Source organism: Vanellus vanellus (genome assembly GCF_965231255.1).
Source record: "Vanellus vanellus genome assembly, chromosome: Z".
Taxonomy (NCBI): domain Eukaryota; kingdom Metazoa; phylum Chordata; class Aves; order Charadriiformes; family Charadriidae; genus Vanellus; species Vanellus vanellus.
The window spans coordinates 79,143,857-79,162,306 of NC_138908.1; the positions used below are offsets into that span (position 1 = coordinate 79,143,857).

Consider the following 18,450-nt stretch of genomic DNA (forward strand, 5'->3'; position numbering starts at 1 on the left):
AGAGCTGTCGTGAGCAATGGGGGAAGTGGGAAGAGAAGGCGAACGCCGCCGGATCCAAGGCATAGAATCGCGTCCTGGTTTGGGTTGGGAGGGACCTTGGGAGGCCATCTGGTGCAACGGCCCAGCGATGAGCAGGGACCTCTTCAAGTGGGTGCGGTTGCTGCGAGTGCAGGGCACCCTGACCTGGAATGTTTGCGGGGCCGGGGCACCTCGCAGCTCTGCGGGCACCCCGTTGCGGTGTTTCAGCACCCTCGTGGCAAAAACTGTCAGGCTTGCATCTGGTGTGAATCTCGCCTCTCTTGGTTTAAAGGCGCTACCCCTTGTCCTATCGCTCCAGGCCCTACTGAGAAGTGTGCCCGCTAAGTCTGTCTTAGGAGCCCCCTTGAAGTCCTGCAAGGGCGCACTAAGGCCTGCCCGGAGCCTTCTCTTCTGGGGGCTGAGCAGCGGCGGCTCTCTCAGCCTGTCCGCGTAGGAGAGGCGTTTGGTGCCTCTGAGGATGGTGTTTGTGGCCCTGGTGTGGGGCCGCTCGGACAGGTGCGTGGCGTGGCGTGGCGTCCTTGTCCTGAGGCCTGCAGAGCTGATGCTGAGCTGGTGTGAAGCAGGGTGGAAGGTGTGGAGGAGGCGAGTGCCGTTGAGACGTTTGTGGTGACGATGGCTAAAGCCCGGCAGAGGTTTTGCAAAGAGGTTGAGGGGAGCGCGTCCTTGGGGAGGTGCCGGAGCGAAGAGCGGGCGCGGGATGTGCAGAGCCCTGTTGGGAGCAGGGCTGGGAGCAGGTGCTGAGTGGCGGTGTCTTCCCCCCACCCCAAAGGCTGGTTCCTGTGCTTGTGAGACGAGAGGCAGTGGCCAGCTTTTTGCAAGAGGTCTTTATTTTCTGTCGAATAAATAGGTGAATAAATAGATAAAACCCATTGTGGAAATAAATAGAGCGGGTTCTATAAATAGGGGAGGGGCCAGTGGAGGCTGAGGGTGCAGGGCCGTTCTTGCGGCGGCTCTTGCCCCGGGTGAGGGGAGGCGGGAGGACGGAGGTGGGCATGGGTGGTGGTGGGGTGTGGGGCGGTGCGGGTTGTTGTTGGTCGTTGGGCTAACGGCACATGGTGCGTGTGAGGTTGTGGAGGCGTTGGAGAGAGGCGCGAGCTTCGAGGCGGACGTGGTCCCAGGCGCAGGCGCTGTGGTTGTGGGTGCGGAGGAAGTCCTGGATGCGCCTGAAGTATTTGTTGATGCTGAGCACGAGGTTGCGGGGCCCTTGGGCTTGGAAGAGCGTGCCGTTGGCTGGCAGGCATTGCTGGAGCTGCTGGCTGTGGTGGTGGAGCTTGCTGAGGAGGCGATCCCGTGCCTGGGCGTCCCAGTGTTGGGGGGTGCTCTGGCTGCTGAGGGTGGCGAAGAGGTTGTCGAGGATGTGTCGGGCGGTGGCGGCGGCTTGCTGTGGGTGGTTGGTGTGGCGGAGGGTGTCGGGGAAGGGGAAGGGCGGCTGCTGGTGCTGGCAGGGCTGTGGCGGGCTGGGAGCCATGTCCTGGAGGCTCTTGAGGCTGTCCCAGAGGAAGGTGGCGTGGCAGGGAGGCAGGTGGTGGCAGGCGAGGGTGGTGGCGAGAGCCGTCAGGAGGAGCAGGAGCGCCGGGGCGCCGTGCGGCAGGCGGGTGTGTGGGGTTGCGGGCGCAGGCATGGTGGGGGTGTGGGCGGTGGTGGTGAGGAGCCTGGTGAGGCTCGTTGGTGGTGCGGGTGGGCGCTGTGCTTGGGGTGCTGCCGGGTGCGCGGCTTTATGCGGTGCGGCGGCTTTGCCTTCCTCGCTTTCTGATTGCGGCGAGTTTCCGGCTGTGGTTTTCATTTTTGGCTGGTGGCTGTGGTGGTCTTGGGGAAGTGCGTTGGTGGGGTTGCTGGTGGTGTGTTGTGGGGATGTTGGCTGTAGTGGTTGAGCGGGGGATGCGAAAGCGCTGGGGCAGAGCCCATGGGGGTCAGGTGTGCCGGCGGGAGGCGTGTTAGGGTTTCCCTGCTGCCTGCAGGGCGAGCTGCGGTGCCTCTTTTCTGCCGCGGAAGTCTCCCTTCCTGCCCAAGGGTCTTTTCCGTCTGTCGTGCCCTGGTGCTGGTTGTGGTGTGTTTTCCTTTCACTTGTGGCTCGCCTTTGCTTTCATCTTAGCTGGCCTTTCCTTTTCGTGTTGGGAAGGGTTGTGAAGCGACGTCACTTGGCAGAGGCTGGGGAGCCCCTGGCTGGAGGGAGGGCGCGGGGGTGGCGGTGGCTGGCGAGGAGGTGGCTCTGGGTGTAGGCACGTGAGCATTGGACGTGTTTGTGGATGGAGCTGCCCCGGCTCCCGTGATTGAAGGTGGCGAGCATGGGGAGGAAAGGCGGGAGGCAAGGCCGGAGGAAAAGGAAGAGGAAAAGGGAAGAGTTTTGCTCCTGCTGCTGGCACCACGTTGGGTCCGTGGCTGTGGTGCCCCGCGCGTGCCCCTGTAGCAGGGGTCTCGTTGCGTTGTGTCTGCCTCCTTGCCTGAGGTGTCTGGAGAGCAAAGTAGAAAATGTCCCCCGTAAGCAAAGGGTCTTGCCTTTGGGATGGCCTGAGCCCCTGCGGGCCTAGAGGAGAGGTGTCCAGGAGTCCTGTGGAGGTGGAGCTGTTGCAGCTGATGGAGTTGTAGAGCTCCAGTGGGAGGAGGAGGTGGAGGGTGCACTGGCTGGGGTTGTTGTGTGCCTTCGGAGAGCAAGGATGGCGTTCTGCTTGCATGAGAGCCGCTGGGGCGTGTTTTCTGCAAGCTTTTGGCGCAGGGGAAGGGCGTGTGTGGTGGTGGTGGTGGCGGCAAGGCGGTGTCGGGCTGGGAGCCGTGGTGGTATGAGGCCACGTGGTGCTGGTGGGTGCTGTGCTTGGGGCGCTGGCTGGGGCGCGACGATTTGGCAGACGGAGGGGCCGTGCCTGCAGGAGGTAGGCTGATGGTGGAGGTGCGTGGCTGGACCTTGTCCCTGTTGCCCTGGAAGAGCTGGTGCTGCAAGGTGTTTTCAAGCAGCGCAACGAGAGAGCTGTCGTGAGCAATGGGGGAAGTGGGAAGAGAAGGCGAACGCCGCCGGATCCAAGGCATAGAATCGCGTCCTGGTTTGGGTTGGGAGGGACCTTGGGAGGCCATCTGGTGCAACGGCCCAGCGATGAGCAGGGACCTCTTCAAGTGGGTGCGGTTGCTGCGAGTGCAGGGCACCCTGACCTGGAATGTTTGCGGGGCCGGGGCACCTCGCAGCTCTGCGGGCACCCCGTTGCGGTGTTTCAGCACCCTCGTGGCAAAAACTGTCAGGCTTGCATCTGGTGTGAATCTCGCCTCTCTTGGTTTAAAGGCGCTACCCCTTGTCCTATCGCTCCAGGCCCTACTGAGAAGTGTGCCCGCTAAGTCTGTCTTAGGAGCCCCCTTGAAGTCCTGCAAGGGCGCACTAAGGCCTGCCCGGAGCCTTCTCTTCTGGGGGCTGAGCAGCGGCGGCTCTCTCAGCCTGTCCGCGTAGGAGAGGCGTTTGGTGCCTCTGAGGATGGTGTTTGTGGCCCTGGTGTGGGGCCGCTCGGACAGGTGCGTGGCGTGGCGTGGCGTCCTTGTCCTGAGGCCTGCAGAGCTGATGCTGAGCTGGTGTGAAGCAGGGTGGAAGGTGTGGAGGAGGCGAGTGCCGTTGAGACGTTTGTGGTGACGATGGCTAAAGCCCGGCAGAGGTTTTGCAAAGAGGTTGAGGGGAGCGCGTCCTTGGGGAGGTGCCGGAGCGAAGAGCGGGCGCGGGATGTGCAGAGCCCTGTTGGGAGCAGGGCTGGGAGCAGGTGCTGAGTGGCGGTGTCTTCCCCCCACCCCAAAGGCTGGTTCCGTGCTTGTGAGACGAGAGGCAGTGGCCAGCTTTTTGCAAGAGGTCTTTATTTTCTGTCGAATAAATAGGTGAATAAATAGATAAAACCCATTGTGGAAATAAATAGAGCGGGTTCTATAAATAGGGGAGGGGCCAGTGGAGGCTGAGGGTGCAGGGCCGTTCTTGCGGCGGCTCTTGCCCCGGGTGAGGGGAGGCGGGAGGACGGAGGTGGGCATGGGTGGTGGTGGGGTGTGGGGCGGTGCGGGTTGTTGTTGGTCGTTGGGCTAACGGCACATGGTGCGTGTGAGGTTGTGGAGGCGTTGGAGAGAGGCGCGAGCTTCGAGGCGGACGTGGTCCCAGGCGCAGGCGCTGTGGTTGTGGGTGCGGAGGAAGTCCTGGATGCGCCTGAAGTATTTGTTGATGCTGAGCACGAGGTTGCGGGGCCCTTGGGCTTGGAAGAGCGTGCCGTTGGCTGGCAGGCATTGCTGGAGCTGCTGGCTGTGGTGGTGGAGCTTGCTGAGGAGGCGATCCCGTGCCTGGGCGTCCCAGTGTTGGGGGGTGCTCTGGCTGCTGAGGGTGGCGAAGAGGTTGTCGAGGATGTGTCGGGCGGTGGCGGCGGCTTGCTGTGGGTGGTTGGTGTGGCGGAGGGTGTCGGGGAAGGGGAAGGGCGGCTGCTGGTGCTGGCAGGGCTGTGGCGGGCTGGGAGCCATGTCCTGGAGGCTCTTGAGGCTGTCCCAGAGGAAGGTGGCGTGGCAGGGAGGCAGGTGGTGGCAGGCGAGGGTGGTGGCGAGAGCCGTCAGGAGGAGCAGGAGCGCCGGGGCGCCGTGCGGCAGGCGGGTGTGTGGGGTTGCGGGCGCAGGCATGGTGGGGGTGTGGGCGGTGGTGGTGAGGAGCCTGGTGAGGCTCGTTGGTGGTGCGGGTGGGCGCTGTGCTTGGGGTGCTGCCGGGTGCGCGGCTTTATGCGGTGCGGCGGCTTTGCCTTCCTCGCTTTCTGATTGCGGCGAGTTTCCGGCTGTGGTTTTCATTTTTGGCTGGTGGCTGTGGTGGTCTTGGGGAAGTGCGTTGGTGGGGTGGCGGTGCTTTGCTGGTGGTGTGTTCTGGGGGTGTTGGCTGTAATGGTTGAGTCAGGGGTATCAATGCAGTGGCGTAGTGATACATAGAGCATTTCTTCTACTTACTGTTTTGTTATTGTTCTGTTTGTGGTTTCTCCTTTCCTTTGTAGTTTCTCGTTTTGGTCCCACGCTATGTCTTGTGGTTGTTGTTTTCCGCTGAATTTCTTTTCCTGCCGAAATCTCTCTTCCTTATGTAATACTCTCGTATTCACTGTGGGTTTTTCACTTTCGTTGCTTTTGTCATCTTTGATTGTGTATGAATACATCATTTCGCAGAATCCGAGAATTGTTAGAGTTCGAAGGGACCTCTAGAGATCATCTAGTCCAACTGCCCTGCTAAAGCAGGATTGCCCAGAGCACATTACTCAGGACTGTATCCAGGCGCGTCTTCAAAATCTCCAGAGAAGGGGACTCCACAGCCTCCCTGGGCAGCCTGTGCCAGTGCTCTGTCACCTGAACCGTAAAGAAGTTTTTCCGTGTATTTGAATGGAACTTCCTGTGTGCTAACTTGTGCCCATTACCCCTCGTGCTGTTACTTGGAACCATTGAAAAGAGCCTGGCTCCATCCTCCTTCAACCCACCCTTTAGATACTTGTATGCCATAATAAGGTCTCCCCTCAGCCTTCTCTTCGCCAGGCTAAAGCGTCCCAGCTCTCTCAGCCTTTCCTCATAAGGGAGATGCTCCAAGCCCTTAATCATCTTAGTTGCCCTTCGCTGGACTCACTCCAGCAATTCTCTGTCCCTCTTGAACTGGGGAGCCCAAAACTGGACACAGTATTCCAGTTGTGGCCTCACCAGTGCAGAGTAGAGGGGGAGAATGACCTCCTTCCACCTACTGGCCACACTCTTCCCTATGCAGCCCAGGATGCCATTGGCCTTTTTGGCAACAAGGGCACTTTGCTGGGCCATGGATAATTTACTTTCTACCACAACCCCCAGATCCTTCTCCTCAGAACTACTTCCCAGCAGGTCCGCCCCTAACCTGTACTGGTGCCTAGCATTCTTCCTCCCCAGGTGCAGGACCTTGCACTTGGCTTTTGTTGAACCTCATTAGGTTCTTCTCTGCCTAGCTCTCCATTTCGTTTCACATTTTTATAGATTCGTTAAAAGATGTATTTTTTGGGCATCTCCAGAACTCTTGAGGTCCAGATGTTCGTTCAGGAGGTGGCTTTGGCTATATCGACTTGATTCCTTAGTGTTAGTTCATGAAGCTTCTACAATCTCTTTTTTCCCTTTCCTTGGTCTGAACCTTGTTGTTCTGAGGGTATGAAGTGTTTTCTAAGTTGCTGCTTATTGAACAAGGAAGGCGATGCATCCAGAAATATTTTTGTATGGCTTGGTTTTTGCTCTTTTTGCTAGTTGAGGAGTTTTTTGTTAGCACTGTCTCCATGTGCTGCACAGAGGAAAAGGTTCTCTTGAAACAACTCCATTTTTCCCGTTTCCACTGTTTGCCTGGTGCTTGTGTCATATGCCCTCGTACTCCTTGAACTTCTCAGTTCCCCTCTCTGTTTTGTTGGGAGTTTTTTTTGTTGTTGCCTCGTTTTAGTGGTGGGTATTTGTGGGTTTCTTTTTGTTTTTTTTTTTTTTTTTTTTTAACTCTTCCTGCATCATTTCTTTCGTTTTCTAAAATTTCTTTTCAACAGTCTGGTTTTGTCTGGAGACCCCAAGTGCCATCTGTTGCTGGGGGTAGGTGGTGTTAGAGGGGGTGGCTGATGACCTTGTGCAGTGATGCTTTTGGATATATCCCCAGGATTGGACATACCACAACCTCCCTAATCCCTCTTCTGGTTCTGTGTCACCTTCATGGTGAAGATAATAAAGATGTGTTTATTCTTTCAAGTTTGAATTCCCTTTGTTCCAGCTTGTATTGTTACCTCTCCTCTGTTTTTATGTCTGAGTGGGGTTTCGTTTCTTCAGCCACCACAGAGAAGACTGAGCCAATGAGATCCCCCCTGCGTGGCATCACAGGGTATTTCTGGTTAGGAGGAACACCAGGAGGGCTGTAGGACAACCTGGAAGTTGTCATGAGGGGTCCCACTGTGTACTTGAAAATATTTGGTCCCACTTGTTGTCTCACTCTCCAGCTGTGCTGAAGGTGCTCCTTTGTGGTTGCACCACCACCCCAAAAATATGTACCCTGGGCACTTGCAGTTATGTGGTGGTGGAGGTGGTGTGACTGAGCATGGAGAGCAACCTCTTTATCCCGGGTGGGAGGAGGCCAGATCTGCTGAACTTTTGTGTTGTCTTGCTCAGGCTTACCTGGAGAGGGCAAAGCACCTGGGGCAGATATCTTTGGGGTGGTGGTTTGAGAGGGCACAGGAGCAGCTGGTGCTGGTGGTGCATGGGCAGTTTCCTTCCTGGGGAATCCTGTGGTGGTTGGTTTGGACCGTGTTGGGCGGTGGTGTTTGGGGGATGTATCTTTTTGTTTGCTGAGGATGTGTTGGGGTGAAGAAGCCCTAGGCTGGTGTGCTGTATGTATTGAGGCAGGTCCCTGTGGCTGGTGGTGTATGTGTGCAGGCAGGAGTGTCCTGGGCCAGTTATGGTGGTTGTAGGAGGGCAGTGATCAGTCCTGGTTATCTCCTGTGTTTTTTTGCGGCTTTTTGGTGTTTCTTGGGTGGGGTTTGTAGCCCCGGGGTGCTCTTCCTTGTCCAAATCTCCACGTGCCTTGGTGGGCACCCTCCTTGCCTCTTTGAGATGCAGCTTGTGTGTGCCACTGTGCATGGTCCCAAGCAGTGCTATGGCATTGCAGAATGGGTGTTTGTGATGGGGTGGTGGTTTGGAGATGTCTTTCTGGCCTTGGCAGTGGGAGAGGGTTGGGAAGGGCAAGGGTGGGTGATGGGAGAGGAAGAGCACACAGTGCAGGCAAGCGTCATGTTGTCTGGGCGAGTGTGTACTCCAAGGGTCTGGCAACAGTGGGAGATGCCTGTGGGCTTGAAGGACCATGGTGGGTCCCCGAGAGTGGCTCGCTGTCCAGGGCAGGAGGCATTGGTGGGAGGGAGGCACCCTCCCAGGGACTGCTCATCCCTGCCTGCCTGCAGGGACCCTGTCTTTGCCTGTCAGCCATAAGCATGATGACCACCTCTTTTCTTTTTTTTTTTTTTTTTTTTTTGCAAAAAGTCTTTATTTCTAACAAGTGAATAATTAAATAATAATTAAATAAATAAATACACATAGAAAGGAATGGCTGGCAAAATAAATAAATAAATAGAGTTCTGCGATAAATAGTGGTTGGCGTGAGAGTCCTGCAGTGTCCATGGGGACCTTCCCCTCCATCAGGGGAGGTCGCAGTCCTCCATACTTGTTATCCATAACGCCATGGATAATAAGTACCACCCCTGTCCCCATCACTTCACATGTGTCCATGAGTGTGAATTGCGGTGCTTTCCTTCTCCCTTTGCAGCAAAGGTGTGGCCACGGTGTGGGTACACAGACTGTGCCGCAGACTGGCCGCAGCCTACCCGCAGTCCTGCCCATTTCCCCATTGGTGCAGGCTCCTGGCAGGGAGAGGTGTGAGTGGTACTGAGCGATACCTGCCTGGGCTGATGCAGCCTCTGCTTGATCTGCGGCATCTGGCATTGGCTGGGGACAGGCATTTGGCATGGGTAGGTTTAGTGGTGGCCAGGAACGTCTCGGCTCTTCATTCGCCGTATGAGCGTGTCCACATGTTGGAAACAGGCAAGAGCTTCAATGCGGACGTGGTCCCAGGCGCAGGCGCTGTGGTTGTGGGTGCGGAGGAAGTCCTGGATGCGCCTGAAGTATTTGTTGATGCTGAGCACGATGTTGCGGGGCCCTTGGCCTCGGAAGACCATCCTGTTGGCTGGCAGGCATTGCTCCAGGTAATGGATGTAATGCTGGAGCTTGTTGAGGAGGCGATCCCGTGCCTGGGCGTCCCAGTGTTGAGGGGAGCTCTGGCTGCTGAGGGTGGCGAAGAGGTTGTCGAGGATGTGTCGGGCGGTGGCGGCGGCTTGCTGTGGGTGGTTGGTGTGGCGGAGGGTGTCGGGGAAGGGGAAGGGCGGCTGCTGGTGCTGGCAGGGCTGTGGCGGGCTGGGAGCCATGGCCTTTAGGATCCTGATGCTGTCCCAGGTGAAGGTGGCATCGCGGGGACACAGGTGGTGGCAGGCGAGGGTGGTGGCAAGAGCCGTCAGGAGGAGCAGGAGCGCCGGGGCGCCGTGCGGCAGGCGGGTGTGTGGGGTTGCGGGCGCAGGCATGGTGGGGGTGTGGGCGGTGGTGGTGAGGAGCCTGGTGAGGCTCGTTGGTGGTGCGGGTGGGCGCTGTGCTTGGGGTGCTGCTGGGTGTTCGGCTTTATGTGGTGGCATGGCTTTCTTTTCATCATCATCATCTAGGCAGAATTTCCCTATTTTCAGTTTTGCTTTCTGTTTACTTTCTTCTGAGGGTTTTGTAGTGCTTGTCAAGTGTAATCCAGAGGTGGCCATAGGGAAGAAGAGCTGGTTCTTTCCCATGGCTTGTTGTTGGGGTGTGGGGGGAGTGCTTCTGCTGTGCTGTTACAGTTGAACAGGGGATGTGAAAGCACAGCACCAGAGGCTTTTGGGGCAGCTGTGCTGGAGATGCTATTAAGCCCATGATCTCTTGTGTGTGTGTTCTTGCTTGGTTTTTATTTTCAAGTTGGTCTCCTACCAATATCTATTTTTCTTATATGCTCTGGTATTATTTCTATATACTAGCTTAATGGACGCTTTCCTTTATGATCAGCTGTCATTACCCCCACCCCTCTGAGTTATTTGTCCTCAGTGTGTTGATATTTGTAAATAAATGCATGAATGTCATGAAGGATTTTTCGTCAACTATTCATGCAATGATTGTGATTTCTAGATTTTTGTGGTTTTATTGTGCATTGAATTTGTTATAGAAATCAGACAACATTAGGTGTCTGGGAGGCCTGAGGAGGTGGGAATATTTGTCTTTGGCATGCCGTTCTGCTTACATCTAGAAAGTGAAAGTGGGCAGAGTCCCAAGTGCAAGTCTTCATTGCTTCCTGGGAAGCTTCTAGCAGAGAGAGGTGCTCGTGGCTGCTGATACAGCGAGAACGGGGTTTTCTCCTGACGTTTGAGAGAGGATTCTTTTTTAATTTAGCTCATTTTCTTAATATGAATGTTCTGTTTATTATTTTTTTATTATTATTGTGTGTATTAGATTGGGGTATGCTCTCTTTTCTGTTAGTCGGTTGCAGGCTGCCTGTGTAGAGATGTTACAAATGCCTCAGCCAGTGTGCATGGTACCTAGCAAGCTGCTTGGTGGAGGTTAAATATGTTACTTCAGATCACTTGTCATTTTTCAGTCCTTGTCTGTCTCACCTTTTGAATCTATTCCTGATACTTCAGTTTTGACTTTAGGCACCTTCTCCTGCATGCCTTCTGTATGTCAGGAAATACCCACGGTGTTCGAAGACCACAGTATCTCTTCTGATGTTTTCCTGTGGCTAGTCATGCAGTGCAAAGATAACTACCATGCAGTCATATTTTCTAATGATTTTTTGTTATGCACAGGTGTGTGGGACAGGGATATGTAGTGCTGATGTGTTTTTCCCCCACCTTAGAGGCAGAATGATTGCAATCCTTAGACCCGGTTCTCATGTGGATTTGGTTACATTTTGTCCAGTTTATATAGGGGAAAATGCTAGTGTGTCAGGTCCAGTTTAGGTCTCTTCTCTAAATCTGCTTTTTGGATTTTCCTTGGAAGGCGACAAGAGTGCTGTTTTGAGTAATCTGCTAAAACTTTCAATGTGAATTTGGTTGTTTTGTTAAATAATTCATGCCAGAGTTGATAAGGTGGAATTACTTGAGAAGGAAAGGATGATGAAATATATCACCGTTTCAAGTTATAGAAAGCACCTGCAATACTAAATCATTGCTGCATTATTTCATGTTCAGTGATGGAGGACTGGGTGTAGGAAACCGGTGTGATGCACAGAAATGCAGCAAGGTGGAAGGTGCTATCAACTCAGAGAAAGCATTTGGGGTGTTGGGGAATTTGCAGAGAGGGGTATGAAGAAGGATGATGTTTTTCTAATGTTGGAGAATGTATGGAAATGGATATGTTACTGGTTAAAGCATTAACTCTTGTTGGATTGGAGGTGGTGACAAGTAAACTATAAGAATTAGGAGGAAAACTGCTTTAGCAGAGTGCCAGCCCCACATGTGCAGTTTGCCCAGAGAGGGAAAGGCAAACTTCCCCCACCCCACCCCACCCCGCCCCAAAGACAAAATGCTGCTTTGGTTTGCTGGTGTGTCCTGTCATCTTGGAGTGCAAGCTTTCTAGGGTGAGGACTACCTTACCTTGTTGTAGAGGACCTAGACGAATGATCTAAGGCAGTGGTCTCCACCTTTCTTGATCACACACTCCATCAGTAAAAAATCTGTGAGCACTCATCCGCAATAGATTTTTATTTCTAAATTATATACATATGTTACTGTACTAATATGTATGTAATAAAACATACATAAAAATAAAAATTAAAAAAAAAAGATGAGCAAAAGATTACACAAATAGTACTTTTGAATTTTTAAAATTTTATTTATTGATCGTACCGAAAACATTTTCTTCATGCACCCCAGTGGATTGTCTTGCACACCCCACTTTAGAAACTATTGATCTGAGGTCTCCTGTAACATAGTTTAAATAAATTTTCCAGTCATCAGGTAGTAACTCTTTTTCTCCGTGGTGGTTTGTTTTTTTTTTTTTTTTTTTTTTTTTTGTCCTTTTAATGTTTGTGCTGTTCTCCTACCTGATGTTTTGACTTAGAAAACAGAGCACGATACAAGGGTGGAACCTTCAGACTACATCCACAATTCGCTTACGGCCCTGGCCTCACCCCAGGTCTTTGGCCCCTGATCTGTTGCTCTTCCAGGCGCAGTCTCACTGGAAGGTCACAACTCAGAGCTGCGGACTGGCAGGGGAAACCATTTAGTTATTGCCTTTAACTTACCATGAAGAGATGAAGTATTTGTATATAATATTAAATATGTCTGTAGAGTGGGTTTATTTTGAAGTTGAGGATCCAGGTAAATCTTCATCTCTGCTGTAAGCAACGAAGTCAGCTTCTGCCCAAACTTCCTTTAGTTTTTCCTTTTTAAATTTTCTTATGCATATAATAGTGTTGCTAAGAGCTGCCCAGCTCTGCTACAGTTTCAACTATTAATAAATTATGTTGTCCCTTTCCAAGGATTACTATGGAATTACATTCCCTGCTCCTGCAACCTTGACAGGCAGAGATGGGAGCCTTGCTAACAACCCATACTCAGGTGAGTGCAATTTAAAGATGAGGATGGCAGGTGAGATGTGCTGGTTTCTAAATGCGGGTCATCCTGCTGTTGCTGAAGCAGCAATCATTTTTCCCTTCTGTAAGCAGTTAAACCCATCAGTCCAAACTAGTCCAAACAAAAGCGAGCATCTCCCTCTCAACTCTGACACTAATGTTTCTTCATTGTCTTGGTCAGTAATTCATACATGATTTCTTCTGGGACTAAGTTGGAGAGCCTTTGAGAATAAGTGCAAAATTATTATGAATGTAAACAGCAGTGTAATCTAGTGCCCTTACCAAGCATTTACAAGTGCTTGAAAAATATTCCATAGCTTAGTTTTTCTTCACAAAATTCAACCTGCTTGCTTTCCTTTTTTGGCACTGGAATAGACCCCCCTCAGCAGCTGCCCATACTTTGTTACTGCTATTTTAGCACTTGTATGTTCCCAGCAGGAGCTGTATCTAGCAGGCTCTCCCTCACCCTCCCCAAATCTAATGGACTTCATTCCTAAAAGCCTGTGATCTAAGCAGCCCTTCCTAATTCCTGCTCTTGCTCTTCAGTTACCACCACTGATGACATTAACACCATCCAGGATTTCAGCCAGTGGTTTTCATCCACTGCCATCTGATTACAGCTTAAAACTGTAGCCATAGGCGTTATAATTCCTATAATGATGATATTAAGTATTGTCATACTTCCTGGTAATCAACAAAAAGGAATAGTGATGTGATATAGATGTGATTGATGTATGTCACCTCCCTAAAAAACATGTGAACATGCTCTGTAGGCTGCCACAAAATGCAAGTGTTTGGGAGTTTTCTGCTTCGGAATCACTTCTCTCGGGAAGCTGCTTTTGGGTTAATAACCAAATTTCCCTTCCTACTTCTTCAATAAGGTGGCCCGCGATGCAAGCCTTGCTTTCCTGGCCTTCAGCTACTGTCTCCAGAACTTTGGTGGTGTGAGGAACCAGACATCTAACTAGTCATGCTTGACAAATAAACAGACACTGACAAAAATATGCCCATCACTGCTTTTAAATCCTAACTTGCTTTCAGCCCATGAAGCTTAGCTAATCAGTTTAAACTCCAGGAGAGTCACACTTTAACCCATCAAGCATTTGCTCTTTGGCTATTTACCATACTTCTGCTTGTAGCATGTTTTATTGCAGTGATCTGATAGTAATGAATCTGCTCAGACCATGTGAGATGGGTAAGTATGTCTCCATTTTATCAATGGATTAGCCACAGCACGGTGTTCAGTGCCATAAACAGGCAATGTCCCTGTGGCCATCAGGAACAGAGACCAGGAGAGCGCTTCCCATGAACAACTGCAGGCTTTCAAGTCTAGGATGTGCTCTCTTCTGTAGTTTTCTACTTGTATTCAGAGGATTTGAATCCTTTCAGTCCACCACATTTGGAGTAGCTTTGATAGCTTTTCTGATCAGTTCTTTCTTTCACAGGTGACGTAACAAAATTTGGCCGTGGGGATTCTGCCTCTCCTGCTCCTGCTACAACGCTCGCCCAGCCACAGCAGAACCAGACACAGACTCACCATACAACTCAGCAGCCCTTCCTCAACCCGACCTTGCCCCCGGGGTACAGCTACACTGGGTTACCTTATTATGCTGGTGTGCCCGGTGTACCCAGTGCATTCCAGTATGGGCCAACCATGTTTGTAAGTGTGACAGCCTAAACCGTAACCCTCTGGTTTTGCTCTCTCCAGCCCAGACCTTCTACATCTTGGAAGCACAGGATGGTTTGGGTTGGAAGGGACCTTCAAAGATCATCTAGTTCCAACCCCCCTGTCATGGGCAGGGACGTCTTTCACTAGATCAGGCTGCTCAAAGCCCCATCCAACCTGACCTTGAACACTTCCAACGACAGGGCACCCATAACTTCTCTGAGCAACCTGTTCCAGTGTCTCATCACATCACCATTATAAAAAATGTCTTCCTCATGTCCCGCCTAAACCTACTGTCTTTCAGTTTAAAACTGTTGCCCTTTTTCCTTTCACTACAGGGCCTAGTAAAAAGTTTTTTTCTCCGTCTTTCTTACAAGCCCCCTTGTATTGTATTGAAAGGCTGCAATAAGGTCTCCTTGGAGCCTTGTCTTCTTCAGGCTGAACAACCCCAACTGTCAGCCTTTCTTCATAGGAGAGGTGTTCCAACACCCGATCATTTTCATGGCCCTCCTCCACACCTGCTCTAAAAGGTCCATGTCTTTCTTTTACCGGGGACCCCAGAGCTAGATGCAGTACTCTGGGCTGGGTCTCACAATAATGGAGTAGTGTTGTCTTCCCCAGTCTGCAAGGGATCTCCAAAAATGTGCAAACATGAAAATATATATATATATGAAAATAGCTGCAGTCTCTTCCCCATGAAAACAGGTAATTAAAAAGGCCAGAACTCATGGACTCCTGGACAGGTTACTGTAAATAGCAGACAGGTGCAGCTCATGGACTTAATGTTCCTGAAAGCCCTTATCAGTCTCTGGAAAGTCAGCAAGCTGCGAGTGCCTAGGAAATCCTTTTGAGGATGGAGCAGGCCCCATTAAGTCAGAGAGCACCACTGGTAGTCTCAGGAGGAAGGTTATTTGGGAAGTGATGCTCCAGGCTGAAGGGCAAAGGAGTCTATTTTAGGGCCCTGTAGGACTGTGTTTTATGAAACAGCGTCAGGCAGGAGTTGGTGTTTCATTTGATTCTGGAGGGAGAGCACTGTGGTTGCTCCTTCTTTGGCTTGTAGGCAAAAAATTGCTGTTTACAGTCAGTGTATGAAAGAAATTTGCTGCCTGTTCAGAGACAGGGTGGCAGAGCAATCAGAGGGACAGTTCTAGCAGAAAACCTGGAGCTTGCACAAATCTACTACAGCAAGTTACTGTTGGAAGCGTGAGTGCTATGTCCCATGCCACCCCAGTGCTCACAACTCCAGATGAAATTTCCCATGTGAGGTGGAGGTGCCTTCCCCACTAGATGGCAGAGGTAGCTTGCATCTTGGGTGCCGTTCCCCAGTTAACGGCACCTTTTGTTCCCTTCCTTTGTCCAGGTACCTCCAGCATCTGCTAAACAGCATGGAGTCAACCTGAACACTGCGTCGACTCCTTTCCAGCAAGCAAGTGGCTATGGGCAGCATGGCTATGGAACAGGTATGCTTACCACTGCGCTTTTCACATGAGCGTCTGCAGAGCTGCTTGTACACTGTAACACCTTGTCTTGTACACACCGGCAGGCTATGATGACTTAACGCAGGGAACGGCAGCTGGAGATTACAGCAAAGGAGGCTACAGTGGGTCATCTCAAGCACAAAACAAATCTGCTGGCACTGGACCTGGGAAAGGTAACACATGAGACTTGAGGTTGCTCTTGAGTGGGATTTAGTAGGGCAAACTCTCAGTATTGCCAGTGCTGTGCAGTCAACACAGCAGCCAGCTCTAAACAGGGTCACAATCCAAGCTGTTTCTCCATCTCCCGTATACAAAATGCTTTTTTAATGGCCCAAGTCTTCCTTCTAAGCCTCATGGCTGAACTTTGCATAAGGATTTGTGTGGCTGATGAGCAGCTTTGTCCACAATTATACGTGGGAGAAATGGTGAGCTGTTTCCTCTGCCAAGGTTTTCTTTGCTGAAGAATAGTGGTCATACAGCAGTGTTGTGTTTTTGAAGCCTAAGCCGTTGAATGCTGCTGCTGAAATGGTCCTCTGCCAAATGAAGACTAGATTTTGAGTTTCTTGGTTGGCATCTGAAATAGCCATGTGTTAGAGGCGAGCAGAGCAGTTCACACATCTCTGGGCTGTTGTTTCAGCTGCTGTCCATACACCCTGTAACTCATCACATTGTTTCATGCCTGGAAATGTTTCTTTTGTTCCTGTAAAGGCTGAAGAATTTATATAGCTTATATGATAGCTTTATTCTGCACATGCTGATTAGACCTGAGAAATGTGTACTGAACTGCTTAGCGCTAACTAGTTCATCCTTGGGCTTAAGCAAATACCAAGCATTTGCTGTGCATTTGAAACACCAACTGGGCTGTCTTAAGCCAAGTGCTGATCGTGCTTTCCTCTGTGGAGAAGCAATCTAAAAAAGAGCAATGTCCTAGGAAGGGTACAACTTTAGAGTAGTGCACACCCTCTTGAGTCCAGTCCTCTGATTCACTGGCCAAAGGAACACTCTTTTTATTCTGATCCAAGTGAAATTTTTAGAGCCAGTCTTTATAAGACTGTGAGTAAGTGGCTGGTTTGAGAGTCACATCACTGTTAAGTGCGTGTTTCTGAGCCTGTTGTGGCACCAGCGGGCTCAGGTGGAAGCCAGCCTATATCAGTGATATTAATCCTCTCAGGGCAGAAGGGCATTGCAGACCTCACCCTTCTGCAGAATGTGAAAGGGCAAGGGCTCAAATGCGTAGCAGATGCTGAGTCTCATCGCTCAGTGTAGCACTGCAAAGCACTTGAATGCTGCAGTAGAGCCAAATGCACCCATAATCCTAGGGGAAAGCTGGCTTTTCGCAAGCTTAAATGAGTGTTCAGTGCCACCAGCTGCTGCCTGGTGAAATGCATTTGAATCCAAGCAGTAACCACTGGGTCATAGACATGGGTGATTTATCCCAGTGGTCTGGTTTCCGCTTTGCTGCAGGAGCAAGGAACTGAGCTCTATTTTCTGTTTGCGCGTGGGTTACTGTGGGTCTGAAAGGCTGGCCAGCAGCTGCAGCAGGGCTTGTGGTGGTTTACTTTCTCATTGTCCGTGCCTATTTTTTTGTTTTCCAGGTGTTTCTGTGACCTCAAGTAACACAGGTGTGCCTGATATCAGTGGCTCAGTCTATAACAAGACTCAGGTGAGCAACACTGGATCCTCCTCCTTCGTGGCCTGAGTCCAGACCCATGGCTGCCCCTGCAGAGCACTGGTGGCTGGGACCGTTGCCAGGACAGTTGGTCTCAGGGTCAGCTGCCATGGCGTTTCTTACGCTGGCTCTGTTTGCTGTTGGAGAGCAGTTTCTTTCTCTGTCCCACCAATTCTGTCATGTCAGCTCCTGACCTGGTATAGCAGTTCTATGGTGCTGCATGCTGCCTACTCTGCCCCATGCATGCTGTGTCCTGGGTGCAAATGAAATGTGACAGTGCTAATGTTTTTAGTCAAAATAGCCCCCAGAGCAGCTGAGTCGAGAGGTGATTTGCTTTCCACCAGAGAGACTGGTCAGTAGTGCCCACCCCTAACACCCAAGGGTCCCTGTCCCACAACCTCCTGCGTCTGTTGCTCAGTGTGCACCTTCCCAGGGAAAATAAAGTGCTTTGACAAGCTGTGGTGTGCAGTGGGCTTCTGTCCAGCTCCTGATTTCCTATCCTTGCGCCCTCAGCTGGGGAAATTGGTGTCTGGCTGTGATCCATGCTTACAGGTAGGAAGCCAGCTCTCAGCTACATCCTTAGCATTAGGAGCCAAGTGTTGGCCATGGGGAGGAAAATCTTATTGCAAGTTCTTCTTGTGCTTTTGTTGGGCTGTCCTGGGTAGGTCAGTTAATTCCAGGGCTGAGCCCCTGCAATGTGTGAAGGACTGATTTCAGGCAGCTGCTGCTATCCCATGTCCCACTGAGTAAAAAGAGGTCAGGGGAAAAAAGGAACACAGTGGCTGTGGAAATTAAAAGTAAAATAAAATGTTGGAGGCATTAGTGCAGAAATATGGGTGAGAACAGGAGCTGAAACACATCTGCTGAAGTGCTTGCAGGTATTCAGTGTGACTTCGCTTACTCATGGGGTTGGTGAAAGGTTCAGGTGATGTGTGTTTGGTCCACTCTTGTTCTTGTCTGGTCTCCATGGAGTGTCTCACACTGGTCCCTGATGCCGTCCCCTTTACCTCCCGTGCAGACATTTGACAAGCAGGGATTCCATGCTGGCACGCCGCCTCCTTTCAGCCTGCCCTCTGCTCTCGGATCGACTGGGCCCCTGAACCCTGGTGCTGCCCCAGGTTACGCTCCAGCCCCGTTTCTCCATATCTTGCCTGCGCATCAGCAGCCTCATTCCCAGATGCTGCATCACCATCTTCAGCAAGATGGGCAGGTGAGTCCTCCCCTCCTTGCGTCTACAGCGGGTCTGAGGGCAGATTGCTCCCACTCACATCCCAGCAGGGTCATGGGGGTTTTTGATTGCTTCTAGTTTTTGCTTTGCTTCATTGGGAAAGGACCTTGACAATGACTGCAGACTGACAGACTCGATGCTGTTGACCAGCTTGGGGAGGGAACCTCGAAGTTCAGCAAGGGGAAGTGCAAAGTCCTGTCCCTGTGCAGGAACAACCTCACACACTAGTAT

General features: G+C 51.5%; 3 protein-coding genes across 3 annotated transcripts in view; 1 reads left to right on the forward strand and 2 right to left on the reverse strand.

Annotated features, from left to right (window-relative positions):
• Nucleotides 1-18,450, forward strand: part of UBAP2 (ubiquitin associated protein 2) — a 187,333-nt gene that overhangs the window by 166,476 nt on the left and 2,407 nt on the right. Inside the window, exons 22-27 of the mRNA XM_082497959.1 lie at nucleotides 12,086-12,164; nucleotides 13,624-13,838; nucleotides 15,205-15,304; nucleotides 15,388-15,495; nucleotides 16,918-16,985; nucleotides 18,010-18,201. Coding sequence (XP_082354085.1) covers nucleotides 12,086-12,164; nucleotides 13,624-13,838; nucleotides 15,205-15,304; nucleotides 15,388-15,495; nucleotides 16,918-16,985; nucleotides 18,010-18,201 — 762 coding nt within the window. The remainder of the gene's footprint in view (nucleotides 1-12,085; nucleotides 12,165-13,623; nucleotides 13,839-15,204; nucleotides 15,305-15,387; nucleotides 15,496-16,917; nucleotides 16,986-18,009; nucleotides 18,202-18,450) is intronic.
• LOC309683121 (interferon-like) lies at nucleotides 1,082-1,660 on the reverse strand (the record flags this gene model as incomplete). The annotated part of the gene is made up of 1 exon (XM_082497321.1): nucleotides 1,082-1,660. The coding sequence occupies one exon, from the start codon at nucleotides 1,658-1,660 to the stop codon at nucleotides 1,082-1,084; it is 579 nt and encodes a 192-aa protein (XP_082353447.1).
• On the reverse strand, nucleotides 4,078-4,656 carry LOC309683122 (interferon-like; the record flags this gene model as incomplete). The annotated part of the gene is made up of 1 exon (XM_082497322.1): nucleotides 4,078-4,656. The coding sequence occupies one exon, from the start codon at nucleotides 4,654-4,656 to the stop codon at nucleotides 4,078-4,080; it is 579 nt and encodes a 192-aa protein (XP_082353448.1).